This window comes from Neoarius graeffei, chromosome 4 (genome assembly GCF_027579695.1).
Source record: "Neoarius graeffei isolate fNeoGra1 chromosome 4, fNeoGra1.pri, whole genome shotgun sequence".
In the NCBI taxonomy this organism is placed as follows: Eukaryota; Metazoa; Chordata; class Actinopteri; order Siluriformes; family Ariidae; genus Neoarius; species Neoarius graeffei.
The window spans coordinates 45,190,829-45,210,551 of record NC_083572.1 but is presented as its reverse complement, the minus strand read 5'-3'; the positions used below and the strand labels follow the sequence as shown (position 1 = coordinate 45,210,551).

Below are 19,723 nucleotides of genomic sequence, written 5' to 3'. Positions count from 1 at the left end.
TGAAAGAACTTGAAATGTTTTAAATCACAGGTTTCAAATTTGGGCAGTGTGAGTGGTGTACGATTGGAATTCGGGTATCCTGTAATTCAAATGCTTAAACTCACATTGTTTAACCTTTAACACCTGTCGACTATATTGCATAAAGGAATATCCAGAATATCACTTTTAAAATATTGTTTCCAAAGGCCTATGTAATTATTTTCATATCAGTCCTTCACCTTTCTAAATCGTCCAGGTGCACGCTAACGGAAATGACATAAATTAAGGTTTACCTCTTAATGTTACCTCTTAATGCTTTCATGCATGTGCGTGATTTAAGGAGCAATAATGCACTTAACTGAGTCTCGACATGACATCAGTGAGTAATTGAAGCGGCTAAATTCTGGTTACAGTGCGTGCACCCAGGTTTGTGCGTGATTTGAGCACCTGCAAATCCACCCATCCATCTGTCTCTCTGTGTGTGTGTGTGTGTGTGTGTGTGTGTGCGTTTTCACTGGACACGATTCAAACAATGACCGAGAAACGGAATGATAGAAGGGTGACTGTAAGAGAGAGAGAGAGAGAGAGAGAGAGAGAAAGTACCACAGAGGAAGGGAGAGAAAAGAAGAGAGGGGAATAAAAGAAATAATGGGCGTCAGAAATAAAAAGAATGATGAAAGAGGAAAGGAAAGGGAGAAAAAGTGACAGATGGAGGAGGAGAGAGAGAGAGGAGAAGAGACATAGAAAGAGACTGAGAAAAAGATCCTTAGTACAGTAGTTGGAGCAAGTTGGAAGAATTGTTTGCTCGTACGGTAAGTGCCCAGAACTCCGCAAGACTCCGTTACCGTGAACAACGTTTTTGATGCTCATCTCTCGGACCTGTGTGATGGAGAGCAAATGCACGTGCAAGCAGTTCGCCTCACTATGGTTCTGCAGGGCTATAATCACAACTTTCTAATTTTAACCTGCCTCAAATTCAGCCATGTGAGCATGTACCTTCACTTCTCTGGTTCCTTTCATGGTCGCGGAACGCTCATTTTTGCGCGTTTCTCTTGCGTCGGAACCCGCACGAAACTCCGAGGATGAACGTGCATGCTTTGTTCTTCGGATGCTGTGCGCTTTTGTGCGTGGACTTGGTATCGCAAGCCCTTGGTCTCAAACCCAAACCGAGGTTAACGTCCTCGGCAGCGAACAGCGGCGCCAAGATCTCGCGCATTCGCGCTGCGACGCCACCGATTCCGGCCGAAAAGATGCCCCCGTACCGCGCGGCGCACGCGTCCTCAGGATTCACCTCATGCGCCAGTGGAGGAAAAGCCGTCCTCATGGAGCATAAAAGACCGTCGGCAAAAAGGAGCGTGAAGGTGAAAGGCAAAGCGAAGGAGAGAGAGACACCGAGACAACCGGTTGTCACACCGCATGATTACATGCTGTCCCTTTACTGGTCTCTGTCCACCGGGCAGATGAACCAGAGCGCAATGCACGAGGCGGGCATGGCCAACACCATCACGAGCTTCGTGGACAAAGGACAAGGTAATGGCTATTATTACTAACCCTATTTCCAGAAAACTTGGGATATTTTCCAAAATGTAATGAAAAACAAAAATGTGATCTGTTAATTCACACGAACCTTTATTTAACTAACGAAAGTACACTACCGTTCAAAAGTTTGGGGTCATCCAGACAATTTTGTGTTTTCCATGAAAAGTCACACTTTTATTTACCACCATAAGTTGTAAAATGAATAGAAAATATAGTCAAGACATTTTTCTGGCCATTTTGAGCATTTAATCGACCCCACAAATGTGATGCTCCAGAAACTCAATCTGCTCAAAGGAAGGTCAGTTTTATAGCTTCTCTAAAGAGCTAAACTGTTTTCAGCAGTGCTAACATGATTGTACAAGGGTTTTCTAATCATCCATTAGCCTTCTGAGGCAATGAGCAAACACATTGTACCATTAGAACACTGGAGTGAGAGTTGCTGGAAATGGGCCTCTATACACCTATGGAGATATTGCACCAAAAACCAGACATTTGCAGCTAGAATAGTCATTTACCACATTAGCAATGTATAGAGTGTATTTCTGATTAGTTTAAAGTGATCTTCATTGAAAAGAACAGTGCTTTTCTTTCAAAAAATAAGGAAATTTCAAAGTGACCCCAAACTTTTGAATGGTAGTGTACAAAGAAAAGATTTTCAATAGTTTTACTGATCAACTGAATTGTATTTTGTAAATGCAAACAAAAGTTGGGACAGAGGCAAAATAAGACAGAAAAGTTGATAGGATATTAAAGTAACACCATTTTGTAAGATTCCACAATAAGCAGGTTAATTGGTAACATGACTGGGTATAAGTCAAGTTTATTTATATAGAGCTTTTAACAATAGACATTGTCACAAAGCAGCTTTATAGAAAATTAAAGGCTTTAAACATGAGCTAATTTTATCTCTAATTTATCCCAAATGTGCAAGCCTGTGGCGATGGTGGCAAAGAAAAACTCCCTCAGACGACATAACTGTCTTACACACTGTAAAAAATGATTTGTTGTTTTAACTTAAAAAAGTTAGTGCAAGGGTTGCCTTAAGGGCTGCCTTAAAATTTTGAGTTCACTGAAATTAATATAGTAAGTTAACAACAATTTAACTTACTATGTGAATTCCAGTGAACTCAAAATTTTAAGTCAGCCCTTGCACTAACTTTTTTAAGTTAAAACAACAAATATTTTTTTTTACAGTGCAGAGTCACAAAGTATAACTGTGAAAACAGGAAAATCATTATAGTTTTAACATGAAGTCTCTTTTGTTTATGTTATAAACTGTTCATTGATGGAAACTTGAGTGCAAAACTGTTCATTACAACTGCAGTCCTAAAGTTAGCAAGTCAACTGTAGTCCTCAGACATAAATGTATTACTGTAAGTGTCCAGAGCCATCTTCCAAGTGCGACTTTCGACTGTCCATATGGGGCCGTCCTCCACAAGAGCAATGTGATGAGACTCCAGCCAGACGTAGGGTATCAGGATGGATCAGACAGGTCCAAGGAGCAGAAGAGGTCAGCATCTCAATCTCAGGATTGACATGTAACTCAGAGGGACGGGGGGAGAGGATGACACAGGTTGTTAGGTATGTCTTACACCTGATGAGTAAGAACAGTATACATTTTGCGCTGAGTGCAAGCAGGGACGCTGGCAAAACTAACTATGACAGCATAACTAAAAGGGGAGGTCCAGAAGGTAACACAGACACAAGGGCACCCTGGAATATAAAGCATCCAGCCACTACACCGTCAGCAAACCTGAGTGAGTGAGTGGGGGGATGATAGCATCCATACACCCCAGTTTACCAAAACACTCTATGCCTGAGGACCCTCCAGATCTACTCCTTTACCTAATAAAAAATATTAACAAAAGGTTTGACTAAACAGATGTTTTCAGCCTAGACTTAAACACTGAGACTGTGTCTAAGTCCCGAACACTACTTGGAAGGCTGTTTCATAACTGTGGGGCTTTGTAAGAAAAGGCTCTGCCCCCTGATGTAGCCTTCACTATATGAGGTACCAGCAGATAGCCTGCACCTTTTGATCTAAGTAGGCATGGCGGGTCACAAAGGACCAGAAGTTTGCTCAAGTACTGTGGTGCAAGACCATTCAGTGTTTTAAAGGTAAATAGTTGTATTTTATAATCAATACGAAATTTGATTGGGAGCCAATGCAGTGTGGATAAGACAGGGGTGATATGTTCATATCTTCTATTTCTAGTAAGGACTCTTGCTGCTGCATTTTGAACTAACTGGAGCTTGTTCATTCAATTCAATTCAACTTTATTGTCATATATACTCGAGACAGTGTCACACAGTACAATGAAATCCTTATTCTGTGAGTCCTCCAGCAACATTACCTAAACATGAATAAAGACATAAAAAACAAAAGTAATTAAATAATAAAGTAATTAAAATAAAGAAATTAAAGAGATATCAAGTAATTAAAAACAAAGACATAAATAGTAAAAAAAAAAAAAAGGTGCAGCAAAGTGTGTAAAGTGTCAGTGCAAATAAATAGGTAGTTCAGTGCAAACTCTACAGGACTGAGGGAAGAGGCAGTGGCTGGGTTTTATTCATGAGCCTGATGGTATGGGGGGAAAAAACTGTCTTTCAGCCTAGTTGTTTTGGCTGCAATGCTCCTGTAGTGTCTCCCTGATGGTAGTAGCATGAACAGTTTGTGTTGTGGATGGGTAGTGTCCTTGATAATGTTAAGGGCCGCTGATTTCTCTGGGCCTGAACTCATCTCAGATGGACCAAAAGACGGTGGAAATGTGTGCTGTGGCCAGATGAGTCTACATTTCAGCTTGTTTTGGGGAAATCCGGACATCAAGTTTTCAGTGCTGAAGGTAAACATGACCATTCAGTTTGTTATTAGAGGAAGGTGCAAAAGCCAGAATCTGTGATGGTGTGGGGGTACATCAGTGCCCACGGCATGGGTGAGTTGCATGTGTGTGAAGGTATCCTTGATATATTGGGGCATGTATTGGGATTTTTGAGAGACATATTCTTCGAGGTAGCATCTCTTCCCAGGAAGTCCATGCTCATTTCAGCAGGACAATGCCAGGCCTCATTCTGTACAAGCTACAACAGTGTGGCTTCGCAGATACAGTGTGTGTGTGCTTGACTGACCTGCTGCCAGATACAATGGATATGATTGTATAAGATTTGGATAAGCAAGGGGACAAAAGGATGCCGCACTGTTCAACAGAAGACACCACGCTTGTGACCTGAGCCCACTCTCACCAGGCACTGAGGTGTGGATGGCCGACGTCAAAGCAAAAGGGACTGTTACGTCACCCCATGTGGCCCCAATATCTTATCTAGTGGAGGGACCACAGGGAGTAATGTGTAGGAACAGAAAACACCTCATACCTATGCAGAACACAGTCAGCCAACTGGAAACTTCAGAGGTTCCTGTGCAGCAACAAGACCTACCTCCACCACAGGCCCCTCCAATGCCACACCAGTCACCTGATCACTCAGTGTCGGTCACCTGATCACTCAACCCCTTTTCCACCAAATCAGTTCCAGGGCTGGTTCGGGGCCAGTGCTGGTGCTGGTTCACAACTCGTTCAACTTGCGAGCCAGCTGAGAACCAGTTTGCTTTTCCATAGCTCGTGGTGCTAAGGGAAGCCACGTCATTACGTCGCTGTATACGTCAGTTACGTCGTTGTATACGTCATTACGTCACTGTATACGTCAGTTACGTCACTACGTTTGCATAAATCTTGGCGCGAATATCGAAGCAAAAACAACACGGAAGAAGCAGGAGCAGCAGAAACAGCAATAATACTAATGGATGACTTCACGTTTGTACAGCCGCTGCTTCTCGTCGCTTAAAAATGGCGATCTTTCGCGATCTTGTTATTGTTGTTGGTCTTAACAACTCTGCCCCCCTGCTGACATAAGCGGTTCTTTCCTCTGGCCCAGCAAAGAGTTGGTGCTAGCCTGGAACCGGTTTTTCTGGCCCCAGAGCCAGTTCTTTGTCAGTGGAAACAGAAAACCCGGTTCCAAACTAAGCACTGGCCCCAAACCAGCCCTGGAACTGCTTTGGTGGAAAAGGGGCATCAGTGTCTGTCACCAGCACCAGGAGTGGCAGAGAAATAGTTAAACCTCAGAGACTGGATTTATAGAGCTGAAAGAAGAGCTTTATTGTTTTAATGGAATAGTCAGAAATATGTTTTAAAGAACAGTTTCAAGTTCAAGAGAAACCAAAGGAGTAATTTTGAGTATTGAGTACTTGAGTATTTTGATCTTCCTGAGTTTAAGCACATGTATGTTGCTGATGTATTGTTAGATATATCTTTCAGATATTTCTGACAAAGTGGGATGTTGTGTGGATTAGTTTAGTTTGCAGTTGATGTTGTTAAGGGTCATAGGCGGGTCAAATGAGTTACGGAGGGGATTTACGCACACAATGTAAGTCACATGGAAGTTCATTAAAGTGCAAGAACGTTATTAATCTCTGCAGGTGTTATTTCTTCCTCTACCAACATAACAGAAATGAGTAGCTACTTATTGCATCAGTTAGGATTGAAAGAATTGTTGCCAGCTGAAACATATTAATCACTGCAGTAATTATCCAATCAAAGCCTCTTTTTTCCAAAGGACAACTTTTTTTGGCCATGTGTATATACACAAGACAATAAATTAAGTGATTAAAAAAATTAATATAATGAGTATTTCAAAGAAATGGCAACTATACATTTCTTTGAAGAACTTTTTGTTCAAAGAAAGTAATATAAATATAAGATCAGTTTTGGTCAAATGAGTTACATTCACTACGTTTACATGCACATAGAGAGAATCGAATTTCTGCCATTGCTCGACTGAAATCGAAGTTCAAAATGCCATGTATGCACCTTAATTCAGCTGAAATTGAACCGAACTTGATTTCTCGGAATCGAGCTACACGACCTAGTTTATGCGATTTCTGCCGAGCTACTTTGTGCATGTATACCCTATCGAGCTAGTTGTCGAGCTACTTCCGGAAGTGACGAGTGACGAGACCACAAGCGGGAAACACAACAGCCTCGGTCGGCATGACAACAGTAGTAGCGAGCAGCAGAAGAGGTCAGGAGGAACAAACGAAGAAGAGAAAATGGCGATGTAGAGCTCTCTGATGTGTGGGTGGAGCACAGAGGACGGCAGGACAAAGCTTCTGGTACTAATAGGCTTTTTATTGTCAGACTTTTCAGTTTAACAGCCTACTTTTATTCTTGAGAGAAAAACACACGCGCGCGCGCTGTGTTCTAGTCCCGGGATGAGCTGTCCCCTCTGCTCTCCCTCTGCCTCCTTAAATAGGGCGCGGTTACTGGGAAGACACACAAACACAGGTTAATTACCGTCAGGTGAAGTGATTCTGCCACTCACCTTCCCTGGCTCCGCCCTCCTGTCACAGACCGGCGCTTGACCACGCCCCCACTGCCACAGGCAAGCAGAAACGTGCACTTCTGGAGCAATGAGGAGACAGAGTTCATGCTCATTCAGCTTAAGGAGTTGAATATATTAAAATACATGGACGGGAGAAAAACGCGCAATGGAGAACACGGAACTGATAACTTTTTTTACACTCTTGAATAGCTCTTCTTCATGACGACAACCGGAAGTGTACCAACACGATGGGGCGTGTTGCGCCACCTGTGGCTCGGGTGCACAATGCACCTCACACAATAGCCCGATTTCATTGTGCATGTAGGATTGGATTTCTCTGGCACCCTGCTGGGACCTTCAGCTCGATTACCGACAGCAGCTCGATTTGGATGTGCATGTAAACGTAGTCATTGTAATCATGTAGCTCTGTAAAAGATTCACAAAGAAATTAATCTTTACATAACTGAAATAATGTAGGACTCAATACACAAATATTTCAGTGATTATGACTTCAACAAAGTCTGACCAGTGTTACCAATTTAGTGACTTTGTCACTAGATTTAGTAACTTTCTACCTTCCCTTGCAACTAAAAATGTTATCTCATGACTAGCAACAAACCTGGTGACTTCTCACAACTCTGGTAACCTCCGTTCTCATTGTTAAGCAACAGCAAAAATCACCTTTTACTGATTTGTGAATGAAATCATGTCTACCTTTCCTAGTGCTCTAGCGATGCCATTCATAGAAGTAATTATTGATCACAAGAACATAGAGAACGGGATGCCTTTCAGCTACACTATGTATGCAAATTTTGCATGGTTACCTATAGTGTGATGTCATCATGCAATCTAGTGACTTTTGGCAACATTTCAGAGAGCCAAAAGTGACATCTGGTGAGATTTTTTTTTGGCAACACAGAGTCCAACCTAACACCTCATCTCATCTCATTATCTCTAGCCGCTTTATCCTTCTACAGGGTCGCAGGCAAGCTGGAGCCTATCCCAGCTGACTACGGGCGAAAGGCGGGGTACACCCTGGACAAGTTGCCAGGTCATCACAGGGCTGACACTTATGGCCCTTTTCCACTACCCTTTTTCAGCTCACTTCAGCTCGCTTCAGCTCACTTCAGCCCGACACGGCTCGCGTTTCGACTACCAAAAACCAGCACGACTCAGCTCGTTTCAGCCCTGCTTAGCCCCTAAAACTCGCACCGTTTTGGGGTAGGGCTGAAGCGAGCCAAACCGTGCTGACTGAGGCTGGGGGCGTGAGCAGACACTCCCCTGTGCACTGATTGGTGAGGAGGAGTGTCCTCACATGCCCACACGCCCCGCGAGCGCGCTGGGATCTGTAAACACCGCAAACCCGGAAGAAGAAGAATTACGAATTACGAGAATTTCTGAAGCCTTATGCGCCTCGCCTCATCTATACGCTCTTGCCAGTATCTGTTGGCATTGTCAAGCCACAGCACCAAGACCAGCAACACTAACGACTCCATGTCCTCCATGTTTATTGTTTACTATTCGGGTCGTGAGACTACTGCTTAAAAGCTCACTGAATCAGTGACATACAGAGCATCGTGGACGAGTTCGCGGAGCGCAAGGCTCGTCGTATGCCCTTCAAATAATGCGCGCAGTAGGCTATTGATGTTTTATTATGAGCCATGTACAGTATGTCGCCGAATGTTTTTTTGTTTCTGAGTTACATGCTCGTTTGAAGGACTTAATGTACAAAATAACATAGTTGCACCCCGTAGTGTTGAAATTGGTAAACACAGTGCATTCAGTGAGGTTTGCACCGCCCTCCTTTTATTTCTGACTCTTCCTGTCACTGCTGCAACCTCTGAGCGCTCATTCGTATGCCCTTCAAATAATGTGCGCAGTATAGGCTATTGATGTTTTATTATGAGCCATGTACAGTATCCTAATGTTTTTTGTTTCTGAGTTACATGTTCGTTTGAAGGACTTGATGTACTAAATAACATAGTTGCACCCGGTAGTGTTGAAATTGGTAAACACCGCAGTTGCGGACATTTTGTAGCCTAAAATGATGTTATGATAAGCTTTAATAAAGGGCCCGGTCATTTGCCCCGCCCCCGGCCCGGCTCTGACTTGTTCCGCCACTGTCACTGATGTCACTGTTTGCGCTGCTTAACGACATCACATGACGTCCACCCACTTTCGCTAACTCCACCCAATGTGTCCACCCACTTCCAGCCAGCACGGTTCAGCGCGGTTGTAGTCGAAATGCAACTCCAACAGCCCCGCTCAGCCCGACTCAGCTCGACTCGGCACGGCTCAGCCGCGTTTGTAGTGGAAAAGCGGCAATAGACACAGACAACCATTCACACTCACGTTCACACCTACGGTCAATTTAGAGTCACCAGTTAACCTAACCTGCATGTCTTTGGACTGTGGGGGAAACCGGAGCACCCGGAGGAAACCCACGCGGACACGGGGAGAACATGCAAACTCCGCACAGAAAGGCCCTCGCCGGCCCCGGGGCTCGAACCCAGGACCTTCTTGCTGTGAGGCGACAGCGCTAACCACTACACCACCGTGCCGCCCCCAACCTAACACAACAGGGGTAAATGGTTTGAGTTCTTCTCTGTCTATTTCAGAATAAGAAGGAAAGTACTGAGGCACAAAATATTTACATACAATATTTTGTGCCTCATAAATATACAATTACTTGGTACAATCAAAATACTTCTGAAAATAATTTTATGAACTAGTTAATAGAGACAGTTTACTTGCAACATATGTTTATCCTCCCATATTACTCAGGGCAGGTCACTCTCTTCAAACACTTCTTCCACCCATCAATCTTCATGAGGATGCCTTTCTAAGGTGCCTTTTTTGTTGTTGTTGGTGCCTCAAGAGCTTCAGTGTTGTGCTCTGAGTTCAACAGCAGTAAAAACACACTTCCTGAGGGACAGTAACCTTATAAATTTGATACATTTATAATGATTTTCAGAGCAGCTTACATTTAACTCATTTACAGTATACAAAAAAAAAGTGGAGTTGAGGGTTAAGAACCTTGCTCAAGGGCCCAGCAATGACAGCTTGGAAGCTCATAAGTTTAAATCCCAGCACTGCCAATCAATAGTCCAACATTACTGAGCTATCGCTACGTTTTCCCCATGCCTGTGTGAGTTTTCACTGGGCACTCTGGTTTCCTCCCACAGTTTAAAGATATGTGGATTAGGTCAACTGGCTCCTCTCAATTGGCCACAGGTGTGAATGGTTATTTGTCTAACTGTGTTAGCCCTGCAGTAGACTGCCAACCTGCCCAGGGTGTACCCCACCTCTTGCCCAAAGTCAGCTGGAATTGACTCCAGCTTCCCCTGCAACCCTGATGGATAAACAGTATAGACAAGACTGTCAATGACAGCGTAGCTCACGCCAACCCTGTCTAGTCCAGAAGGAATGATCTAAAGTGGGCCATCTTGCGCAATAAAATGTTGCAAGTTATATACACTATATACAAGCGATATAGAAGCTATATACATCCTAGGAATACCTACCTATTTGCCAGAAAGAATCCAAAACGGTGAGGAATTGACGGAGAAGAGGCAATTTTTGTTGAACTGCTCATTAAGGCTTAATTAGTGAATAACTTCATTAAAAATTGTAATTAAGCAAATCTGGGTAGAAGTTATAGACCCTTCCCGCATGACGTCATCGTGCCGCGAGATTTCGGTAGTCGCCATATTGGAAGACCAAGTACACATCTATGCAAGTACATACATACATAAAACAAACTACACCTGAAATGTAGCCAGGGCCGGTTCTGCCCTAATCTGGACCCGGGTGCAACATCGCGCAACCCCCCCCCCCCAAAAAAAAACACACCAGTCTAAATCAGGACAACCAGTGTTCAAAGTACGGGGGTACTCAGGGGATCCGAGATCCCCTGAAACAGACATGAGATCCCTTGAAAACATGATTTGGGAAATGTTGGGGGGTCTCTAAAATATTGGCAAAATGATGTTTATTGACATAGCAATCGTGTGTAATGGGAAGCATTTGCACATCCGAAGTGTTGTGTTTACATCAAAGATAAAATAAACCGATATGACAACGACTGCTGCTGCCAGGTTGGGGACACAAACTAGTAGAAAGGAAGTGTGCCAACAGTGCCAACACACTTTCTTTGCGGTCGATTCTGCTTTAAGGTAAGATGCATTTAATTATTCGTCTATTGTGGGTTTGGAATCGGTAGCCTGACCGATTCGTTCATGTTTGTGGTGCCATTTGTTTGTTGACGCGTGTTGAAATGGAAGATTGGTTGTTGACATGATTTCCAGTGATGCTTTGGTGCTGCTGTGGATCAGATGTGTTGAGTAGCCTGACCGTTTTTTTTTTTCTTGCGTGTGGTATCATTGTTGACGCGAGGCTGTTTTTTGAACATGCCAATGCGGACACGATTTCCCCTGATGAGTTATGACTTCAGATGCGATGTGTGTGTGGAGGTGTGGAGTCTGCGTGATATGTGCGTAAGATAGGCTTCTCATGTGTTTGGAGATCCGCACTCCGAGACAAGCGCAAGCACCCCCAGGGAAAAAAAGGGACCCCCCGAAAATATCGGCATAGTTCGAACACTGAGGACAACCATCACATAACTATAACTATAAACATTTTAGATAAACTATTTTAACTAAATGGGCTATAATAAATAAGCCTGCAGGCAGCCACGGCGGGCTGCCTCAGAAAAGTAACCATTCAATGACACAACTGAAAGCCTGCAGCCACGGCGGGCTGCCTCAGAAAAGTAACCATTTGTCCTACCTTAAAACTCGTTTTGCATTTTCTGCCTCCTTTTTTGTATTTTCGACCCTGCGTTTATTTTCTTACCTTTTCTGAAAACCCGATTTGTGTCCAGACATTTTGTTCTGCTACCAACGATCTAACTCGTCAGGTCTCATCTCTCGAGTCTGCAATGAAGGGCAACAATTGATACATTTTTACAAACAGCCAATAGGGAGGTTGCAACGTTCAGGCTCTCCTTTGCTCACAGACACTCAGTAATGCACTTAGGCTACGTTCACACTGCAGGCTGAAGTGACTCAAATCCGATCTTTTCGCCCATATGTGACCTGTATCCGATCTTTTATTGACAATATGAACGACACAGATCCGATTTTTTCAAATCCGACCCAGGCCGTTTGGATATGTGGTGCTAATTCCGATTCCTATCCGCTCTTTTCATATGCGACTTCAGTCTGAACCACCAGGTCGCATTCATCCGACTTACACGTCATCAACAAGCCACAAACGTCACTATTCTGCGCTGAAGTAGGCGGCGGGTCTCTCAAAAAAAGTTACAACAACATGGCGCATAATCACGGGCGCAGATAGAGGGTGGGACGAGTCATATTTAAATTCACCTCGTTCGGTCCCCCCCACTTATAGGGAGGAAAAAACGTCTATGCTGTCTTTCTTTGCATAAGGCAAACCTCACGGAAAAATCAAAAGACTAATTACCATTCGCTTTATTGAGGTGCACAGCAGTGTATACATATAGTTGCAACAACTCACATAAAACAAAACAAAGACTGATATTCGGTTGGTTGAGCTGCGCAGACTGCACAGGTTGCGAGCTCGAGCTTGGTTGCTATGGTTACTAACAACAAGTTTGACAGGCATGTTGGGGTTGGTTTGTTGGCAGCTTTGTCCCCCCCCCCCCCCCCCTGTTTTTTGTCCCCCCCCCCCCAGTTCAAAAAACGTATCTGCGCCCCTGCGCATGACATCAATGCGAGGGACGCTTCGGGCTGTGAAGGTTCTGAATCTTCTCAATGGAAGGATGCAGAGGTTAGGGAGCTGATTTCCATTTGGGGGGATGCAGCTATTCAAGCTAGATTGGATGGGTCATACCGCAACCGGGCGGTTTTACTTCCGTAAACACTGGCCATGCTCACTGCGTGTGACGTCGTCGTATCCTGCAGTGCGCATGCGGAACACTTTTAGGTCGCTTTTCGTTCATACTGAGGATCACATACAAGTCGCATATATTTGTTAATGTGAACGACCTCACAAAAAAATCGGATTTCACAAAAAAATTGGAATTGAGCATTAAGCCTTGCAGTGTGAACGTAGCGTTATTCTCTGTCTCCTGGAAGAAAGCTCCTTAGTTTGCTCCCCTTGTGTCTCAATCACAGCTGGTATTCTGAAGAACGACTTCTTTTCACCTTTCCCATCAGCTTTGTTGGAACACTGTAACACAGCACAAAAGTTTACCATTGTAGGTTTATGATGAATCAAGTGCCTCGTGGGTTTAAATTCTGCGCACTGCCATTATTTCCCCCTGATCACGAGTTTGTTGGTCTTCCAATATGGCGCAGGGTCTGTTTACTTCCGGTTTCCGGTGACGTCAGTGGGAAGGGTCTATATGCACCCTAGGTACCCTTACCTTCATGTCAGAAACAATCAATCGATGAAGAATTGAGGGTGATTTGTATGGAAACTGCTCATTAGGGCTTAATTACTCAATATCTTCATTATTAATTGCAATTATGCAAATTTGGGTAGAAGCCATATGCACCCCAGGCAGACCTAACTTCCTGCCAAAAATAATAAAAAATCTTTGAAGAATTGAGAAAGAAGAAGCGATTTTCATGAAATGTGGACGATGCCAGACAGACAACGGACAACACATGATGGCATAAGCTCATCGCCTGTTGGCCAGATGAGCTAATAATGGATGGATGGATTATTACTCCAATTATCATATACCGTAAGGACATAATTATTTTTCTGTCAGTTTGACACCCTATTTATTGACAAGTGGCAAAGTTGTAAAGCTTACACTTCATCCATCCATCTATCCATCCATTATCTGTAGCCGGTTATCTTGTTCTACAGGGTCGCAGGCAAGCTGGAGCCTATCCCAGCTGACTATGAGCGAGAGGCAGGGTACACCCTGGACAAGTCACCAGTTCATCGCAGGGCTGACACAGAGACAAACAACCATTCACACTCACACCTACGGTAAATTTAGAGCCACCTGCATGTCTTTGGACTGTGGGGGAAAACGGAGCACCCAGAGGAAACCCACGCAGACAGGGGGAGAACATGCAAACTCCACACAGAAAGGCCCTCGCCGGCCACTGGGCTTGAACCCAGGACCTTCTTGCTGTGAGGCAACAGTGTTAACCACTACACTACACATTACTCAAAAGTTTATACTTGGCAATAATAGTAATAAAACTATTTAGATCTATAGGTGCAATATCTGTTATATCATATAAATCCAATACAAATATCTCATCTCATCTCATCATCTCTAGCCGCTTTATCCTGTTCTGCAGGGTTGCAGGCAAGCTGGAGCCTATCCCAGCTGACTACGAGCGAAAGGTGGGGTACACACTGGACAAGTCGCCAGGTCATCACAGGGCTGACACATAGACACAGACAACCATTCACACTCACATTCACACCTACGGTCGATTTAGAGTCACCAGTTAACCTAACCTACATGTCTTTGGACTGTGGGGGAAACCAGAGCACCCGGAGGAAACCCACGCGGACACAGGGAGAACATGCAAACTCCGCACAGAAAGGCCCTCGCCGGCCACAGGGCTCAAACCCGGACCTTCTTGCGGTGAGGCGACAGCGCTAACCACTACACCACCATGCTGCCCCAATACAAATATATTTTATAAAAATAACAATACAACATAAAATTCTGTAATATGACTAAATACAGGGGTGGCACGGTGGTGTAGTGGTTAGCGCTGTCGCCTCACAGCAAGAAGGTCCGGGTTCGAGCCCTGTGGCTCTCCCAACTTTTTTGGAATCGGGGTTGTATTTGAACACTTTCTGTGATTAAGTCCACAATTAATTGGATATTTAAACACATTGAGCTTTCTTGAAAAGCTACAACCCCGATTCCAAAAAAGTTGGGACAAAATACAAATTGTAAATAAAAACGGAATGCAACGATGTGGAAGTTTCAAAATTCCATATTTTATTCAGAATAGAACATAGATGACATGTCAAATGTTTAAACTGAGAAAATGTATCATTTAAAGAGAAAAAATAGATGATTTTAAATTTCATGACAACACATCTCAAAAAAGTTGGGACAAGGCCATGTTTACCACTGTGAGACATCCCCTTTTCTCTTTACAACAGTCTGTAAACGTCTGGGGACTGAGGAGACAAGTTGCTCAAGTTTAGGGAGAGGAGTGTTAACCCATTCTTGTCTAATGTAGGATTCTAGTTGCTCAACTGTCTTAGGTCTTTTTTTGTTATATCTTTCGTTTTATGATGCGCCAAATGTTTTCTATGGGTGAAAGATCTGGACTGCAGGCTGGCCAGTTCAGTACCCGGACCCATCTTCTACGCAGCCATGATGCTGTAATTGATGCAGTATGTGGTTTGGCATTGTCATGTTGGAAAATGCAAGGTCTTCCCTGAAAGAGACGTCGTCTGGATGGGAGCATATGTTGCTCTAGAACCTGGATATACCTTTCAGCATTGATGGTGTCTTTCCAGATGTGTAAGCTGCCCATGCCACACGCACTAATGCAACCCCATACCATCAGAGATGCAGGCTTCTGAACTGAGCACTGATGACAACTTGGGTCGTCCTTCTCCTCTTTAGTCCGAATGACACGGCGTCCCTGATTTCCATAAAGAGCTTCAAATTTTGATTCATCTGACCACAGAACAGTTTTCCACTGTGCCACAGTCCATTTTAAATGAGCCTTGGCCCAGAGAAGACGTCTGCGCTTCTGGATCATGTTTAGATACAGCTTCTTCTTTGAACTATAGAGTTTTAGCTGGCAACGGCGGATGGCACGGTGAATTGTGTTCACAGATAATGTTCTCTGGAAATATTCCTGAGCCCATTTTGTAATTTCCAATACAGAAGCATGCCTGTATGTGATGCAGTGCCGTCTAAGGGCCCGAGGATCACGGGCACCCAGTATGGTTTTCCAGCCTTGATCCTTACGCACAGAGATTCTTCCAGATTCTCTGAATCTTTTGATGATATTATGCACTGTAGATGATGATATGTTCAAACTCTTTGCAATTTTACACTGTCAAACTCCTTTCTGATATTGCTCCACTATTTGTCGGCGCAGAATTAGGGGGATTGGTGATCCTCTTCCTATCTTTACTCCTGAGAGCCGCTGCCACTCCAAGATGCTCTTTTTATACCCAGTCATGTTAATGACCTATTGCCAATTGACCTAATGCGTTGCAATTTGGTCCCCCAGCTGTTCCTTTTTTGTACCTTTAACTTTTCCAGCCTCTTATTGCCCCTGTTCCAACTTTTTTGAGATGTGTTGCTGTCATGAAATTTCAAATGAGCCAATATTTGGCATGAAATTTAAAAATGACTCACTTTCGACATTTGATATGTTGTCTATGTTCTATTGTGCATACAATATCAGTTTTTCATCTCATCTCATTATCTCTAGCCGCTTTATCCTGTTCTACAGGGTCGCAGGCAAGCTGGAGCCTATCCCAGCTGACTACGGGGCGAAAGGCGGGGTACACCCTGGACAAGTCGCCAGGTCATCACAGGGCCGACACATCGACACAGACAACCATTCACACCTACGGTCAATTTAGAGTCACCAGTTAACCTAATCTGCATGTCTTTGGACTGTGGGAGAAACCGGAGCACCCGGAGGAAACCCACGCGGACACGGGGAGAACATGCAAACTCCGCACAGAAAGGCCCTCACCGAGCCACGGGCTCGAACCCAGACCTTCTTGCTGTGAGGCAACAGCGCTAACCACTACACCACCGTGCCGCCCAATATCAGTTTTTGAGTTTTGTAAATTATTGCATTCTGTTTTTATTTACAATTTGTACTTTGTCCCAACTTTTTTGTAATCGGGGTTGTATAATCTGTGATAGTGCATTAAGTCAAACGAGGCTGGTAAAAATACAAATGTAAATTTTCAGTGCCATAACATAAGTGTTTCAAATAGGTGTTTGCTGTGGTAGAAGGTAATCTATAACTGCACGAGCAGACTATTTTTCTGCAGTTAGTGGTGACATAATATGCTGATAATGTTCATTACTTTAATAAATAACACAAAAGACCTAAATACATGTATTTCCACTGCTGCAGTACCCATCTACAAATATGCAGGTTCACACTTACTGAATTTAGTATTATAGGGTGCCATTTGCCATTTAAAGCTGCAGTCATTGATTCTAATCCAATGCCCTCTTTTGTCAAATTCGGTGCGTATCTCTTCATGGTCCTGAGTAGATTGTTCAAGCATGAATACATAAATTTGATAAAGTCTATGTGTCAGGGTTGTTGGAGGTGGGTGGAGCACAGAAGCACGGCAGGCCAGAACTGAGTGTTACAAAAACTCTTTTTATTAATAGCAGTTGTCCATTCTGCATGTGCGCTGAAAAAAAAAATTTGGTGTTTGTACGCAGCCCTGACTCTATAAAAGGGTAACAATCAAAGTGGCTTGGGCCAAGCCACACACCACTATTCCAGCCAATCAGCAACAGTGTCATTGCCTTGGCAATACGTGCTTCTGAGAAGGTTCACTTGTTTGTTTGTTTGTTTGTTTGTTTGTTTAAAATTTCTAGGTTATACTTAGTATTTAACTTAAGCTTGCTAGGTTGCTCAGACCTGAGTAGATTGTTCAAGCATGAATACATAAATTTGATAAAGCCTATGTGTCAGGGTTGTTGGAGGTGGGTGGAGCACAGAAGCACGGCAGGCCAGAACTGAGTGTTACAAAAACTCTTTTTATTAATAGCTTTTCAGCTTTCCACACTCTCCCAGCCACGTGCACACACACAAGTGTTCTGGTTGGGGAGAGAGCTCCCTTTCTCTGCTCTCTCTCTCTCCTTTTAAAGGGTGCGGTCACTGGGGGAGACACACAAACGCAGGTTAATTCACGTCAGGTGCAGTGATTCTGCCACTTACCTTCCCTGACTCCGTCCTCCATTCACAGACCGATGCTTGACCACGCCCCCACTGCCACACTATGTGAGAAAGACAAGCAACCAGAGCCTTTTGATTGGTGACATTATGATGCCCATAAAAAAAAAGAAATATAAACATTGGAATGTCACAGAATATTCATACATTTTTACATTCATATTGTGTGTTCACAAGACCAGTATTAACCTATTTAGAAAGCAATAAATACTGTAGATTTTGTTTCCAGTTTAAGTGCGCCTATTATGTACATAACATCTACCATATAAGGGCAGTTAGTATTTTGTACAAATGTGCTGTTTTGCTATGTACAGTTTTTACACACACACAAACTTTGATGATAATTCCATTATGAGAATGATTGCCTTTCCAGGACAAAAAGGTATATTTTTAAAGTGCATATATTGCATACATTCAAATTTCCACAGATGTAAACACAGATCAGTGTGGTGTGGTTGAGTTAAACAGGAAAAACATGGTTTCCTTTTTACAGAACAGCATCACAGAGCAGGCAGGAGTGGGTAGTATTTTCATTTCTTAAAGTTATATTAAAAGTGGATAAACTGAAGATTTTAGTCTTGATTTTATACATGTAATGTTTCAAATGAAAAATTAAAACTGTCCATGTTAATCTCTTACTTTTGTATTTCTTATAGATGAGCATGTGCCCCTGTTAAGGCGTCAGAGGTATTATTTTAACATCAGCTCCCTGGAGAAGGATGGACTGCTGGGAGCTGAATTACGCATTCTCAGAAAGCCCTTCACTGATCCTCTTAGAATCCCTGCCACTGAGAGCAGAACCTCTCTTCGACTTTACACATGCGCCACAAGTAAGCAGAGGGCAATGCTGCTCCAGTCGCAGCCCATAGACAATCGCAGTATCCAAAAATGGGAAGTGTTTGACATTTGGAAAGTTTTCAAGCGTTTCAGAAACACTATTCAGCTTTGTTTTGAGTTGGAGGCAATGGATCGGGGCCGCCCATTGGACCTCAGGTCACTTGGCCTGGATCGTTCAGGCCGGCAAAACAAGGAGAAGGCCTTCTTTGTGGTGTTCAGCCACACAAAGAAACATGGTCTCTTTTACAATGAGATCAAGGCACGCTCAGGCCATGATAACAAAACTGTGTATGAGTACCTGTTTACTCAGCGCAGGATGCGACGGGCACCAAAGCCAAGTGTCAAGAAGCCAAGCAGAAGTCCAAAGACACGGTGCAACCGCAAGCAGCTGCATGTCAATTTTAAGGAGATGGGTTGGGATGATTGGATCATTGCACCATTGGAGTATGAGGCCTTCCACTGTGATGGAATTTGTGATTTTCCCATCCGCTCACATCTGGAACCCACCAATCACGCCATCATCCAGACACTCATGAACTCTATGGATTCTCACTTGACACCACCCACTTGCTGTGTACCCACCAGACTTAGTCCTATCAGTATCCTCTACATTGATTCAGCTAATAATGTTGTGTACAAGCAATATGAGGACATGATGGTAGAGAGTTGTGGCTGTAGATAGCCAAAATTACTAGAAGAGAATGCTAAGAGGGAAAAAAAATCTACTATTGTAAAGCTAGACATATTGTTCTTGCATTCTGTGGCTTACTCTGTGGCATCAGTATCCTCTGTCAATGTACATTTTCTATCTACCACTAGACTTGATGGGTTCAAGCAAATCATTTTAGTCATTAGAATAGTTTGGAGTGGATACATATACACAGTACATTTTCCTATTTGTTAATCTATTAAGGTACACAATCCTCAACACAACTCTGCCAAGATTGCTTCAACTCACATGTGAAAGATGAGTCCATACAGATGTGTGTGTATATATATATATATATATATATATATATATATATATATATATATATATATATAGTGGTGCTTGAAAGTTTGTGAACCCT

The 19,723-nt window shown here is 43.4% G+C and overlaps 1 protein-coding gene across 1 annotated transcript; it reads left to right on the top strand.

Annotated features, from left to right (window-relative positions):
* Positions 1–1,061: 1,061 nt before the first annotated feature.
* On the top strand, positions 1,062–19,335 carry gdf5 (growth differentiation factor 5). The gene is made up of 2 exons (XM_060918216.1): positions 1,062–1,509; positions 18,473–19,335. Exons 1-2 carry the CDS (start codon positions 1,062–1,064, stop codon positions 19,333–19,335), a joined length of 1,311 nt encoding a protein of 436 aa, XP_060774199.1.
* The last annotated feature ends 388 nt before the right edge of the window (positions 19,336–19,723 follow it).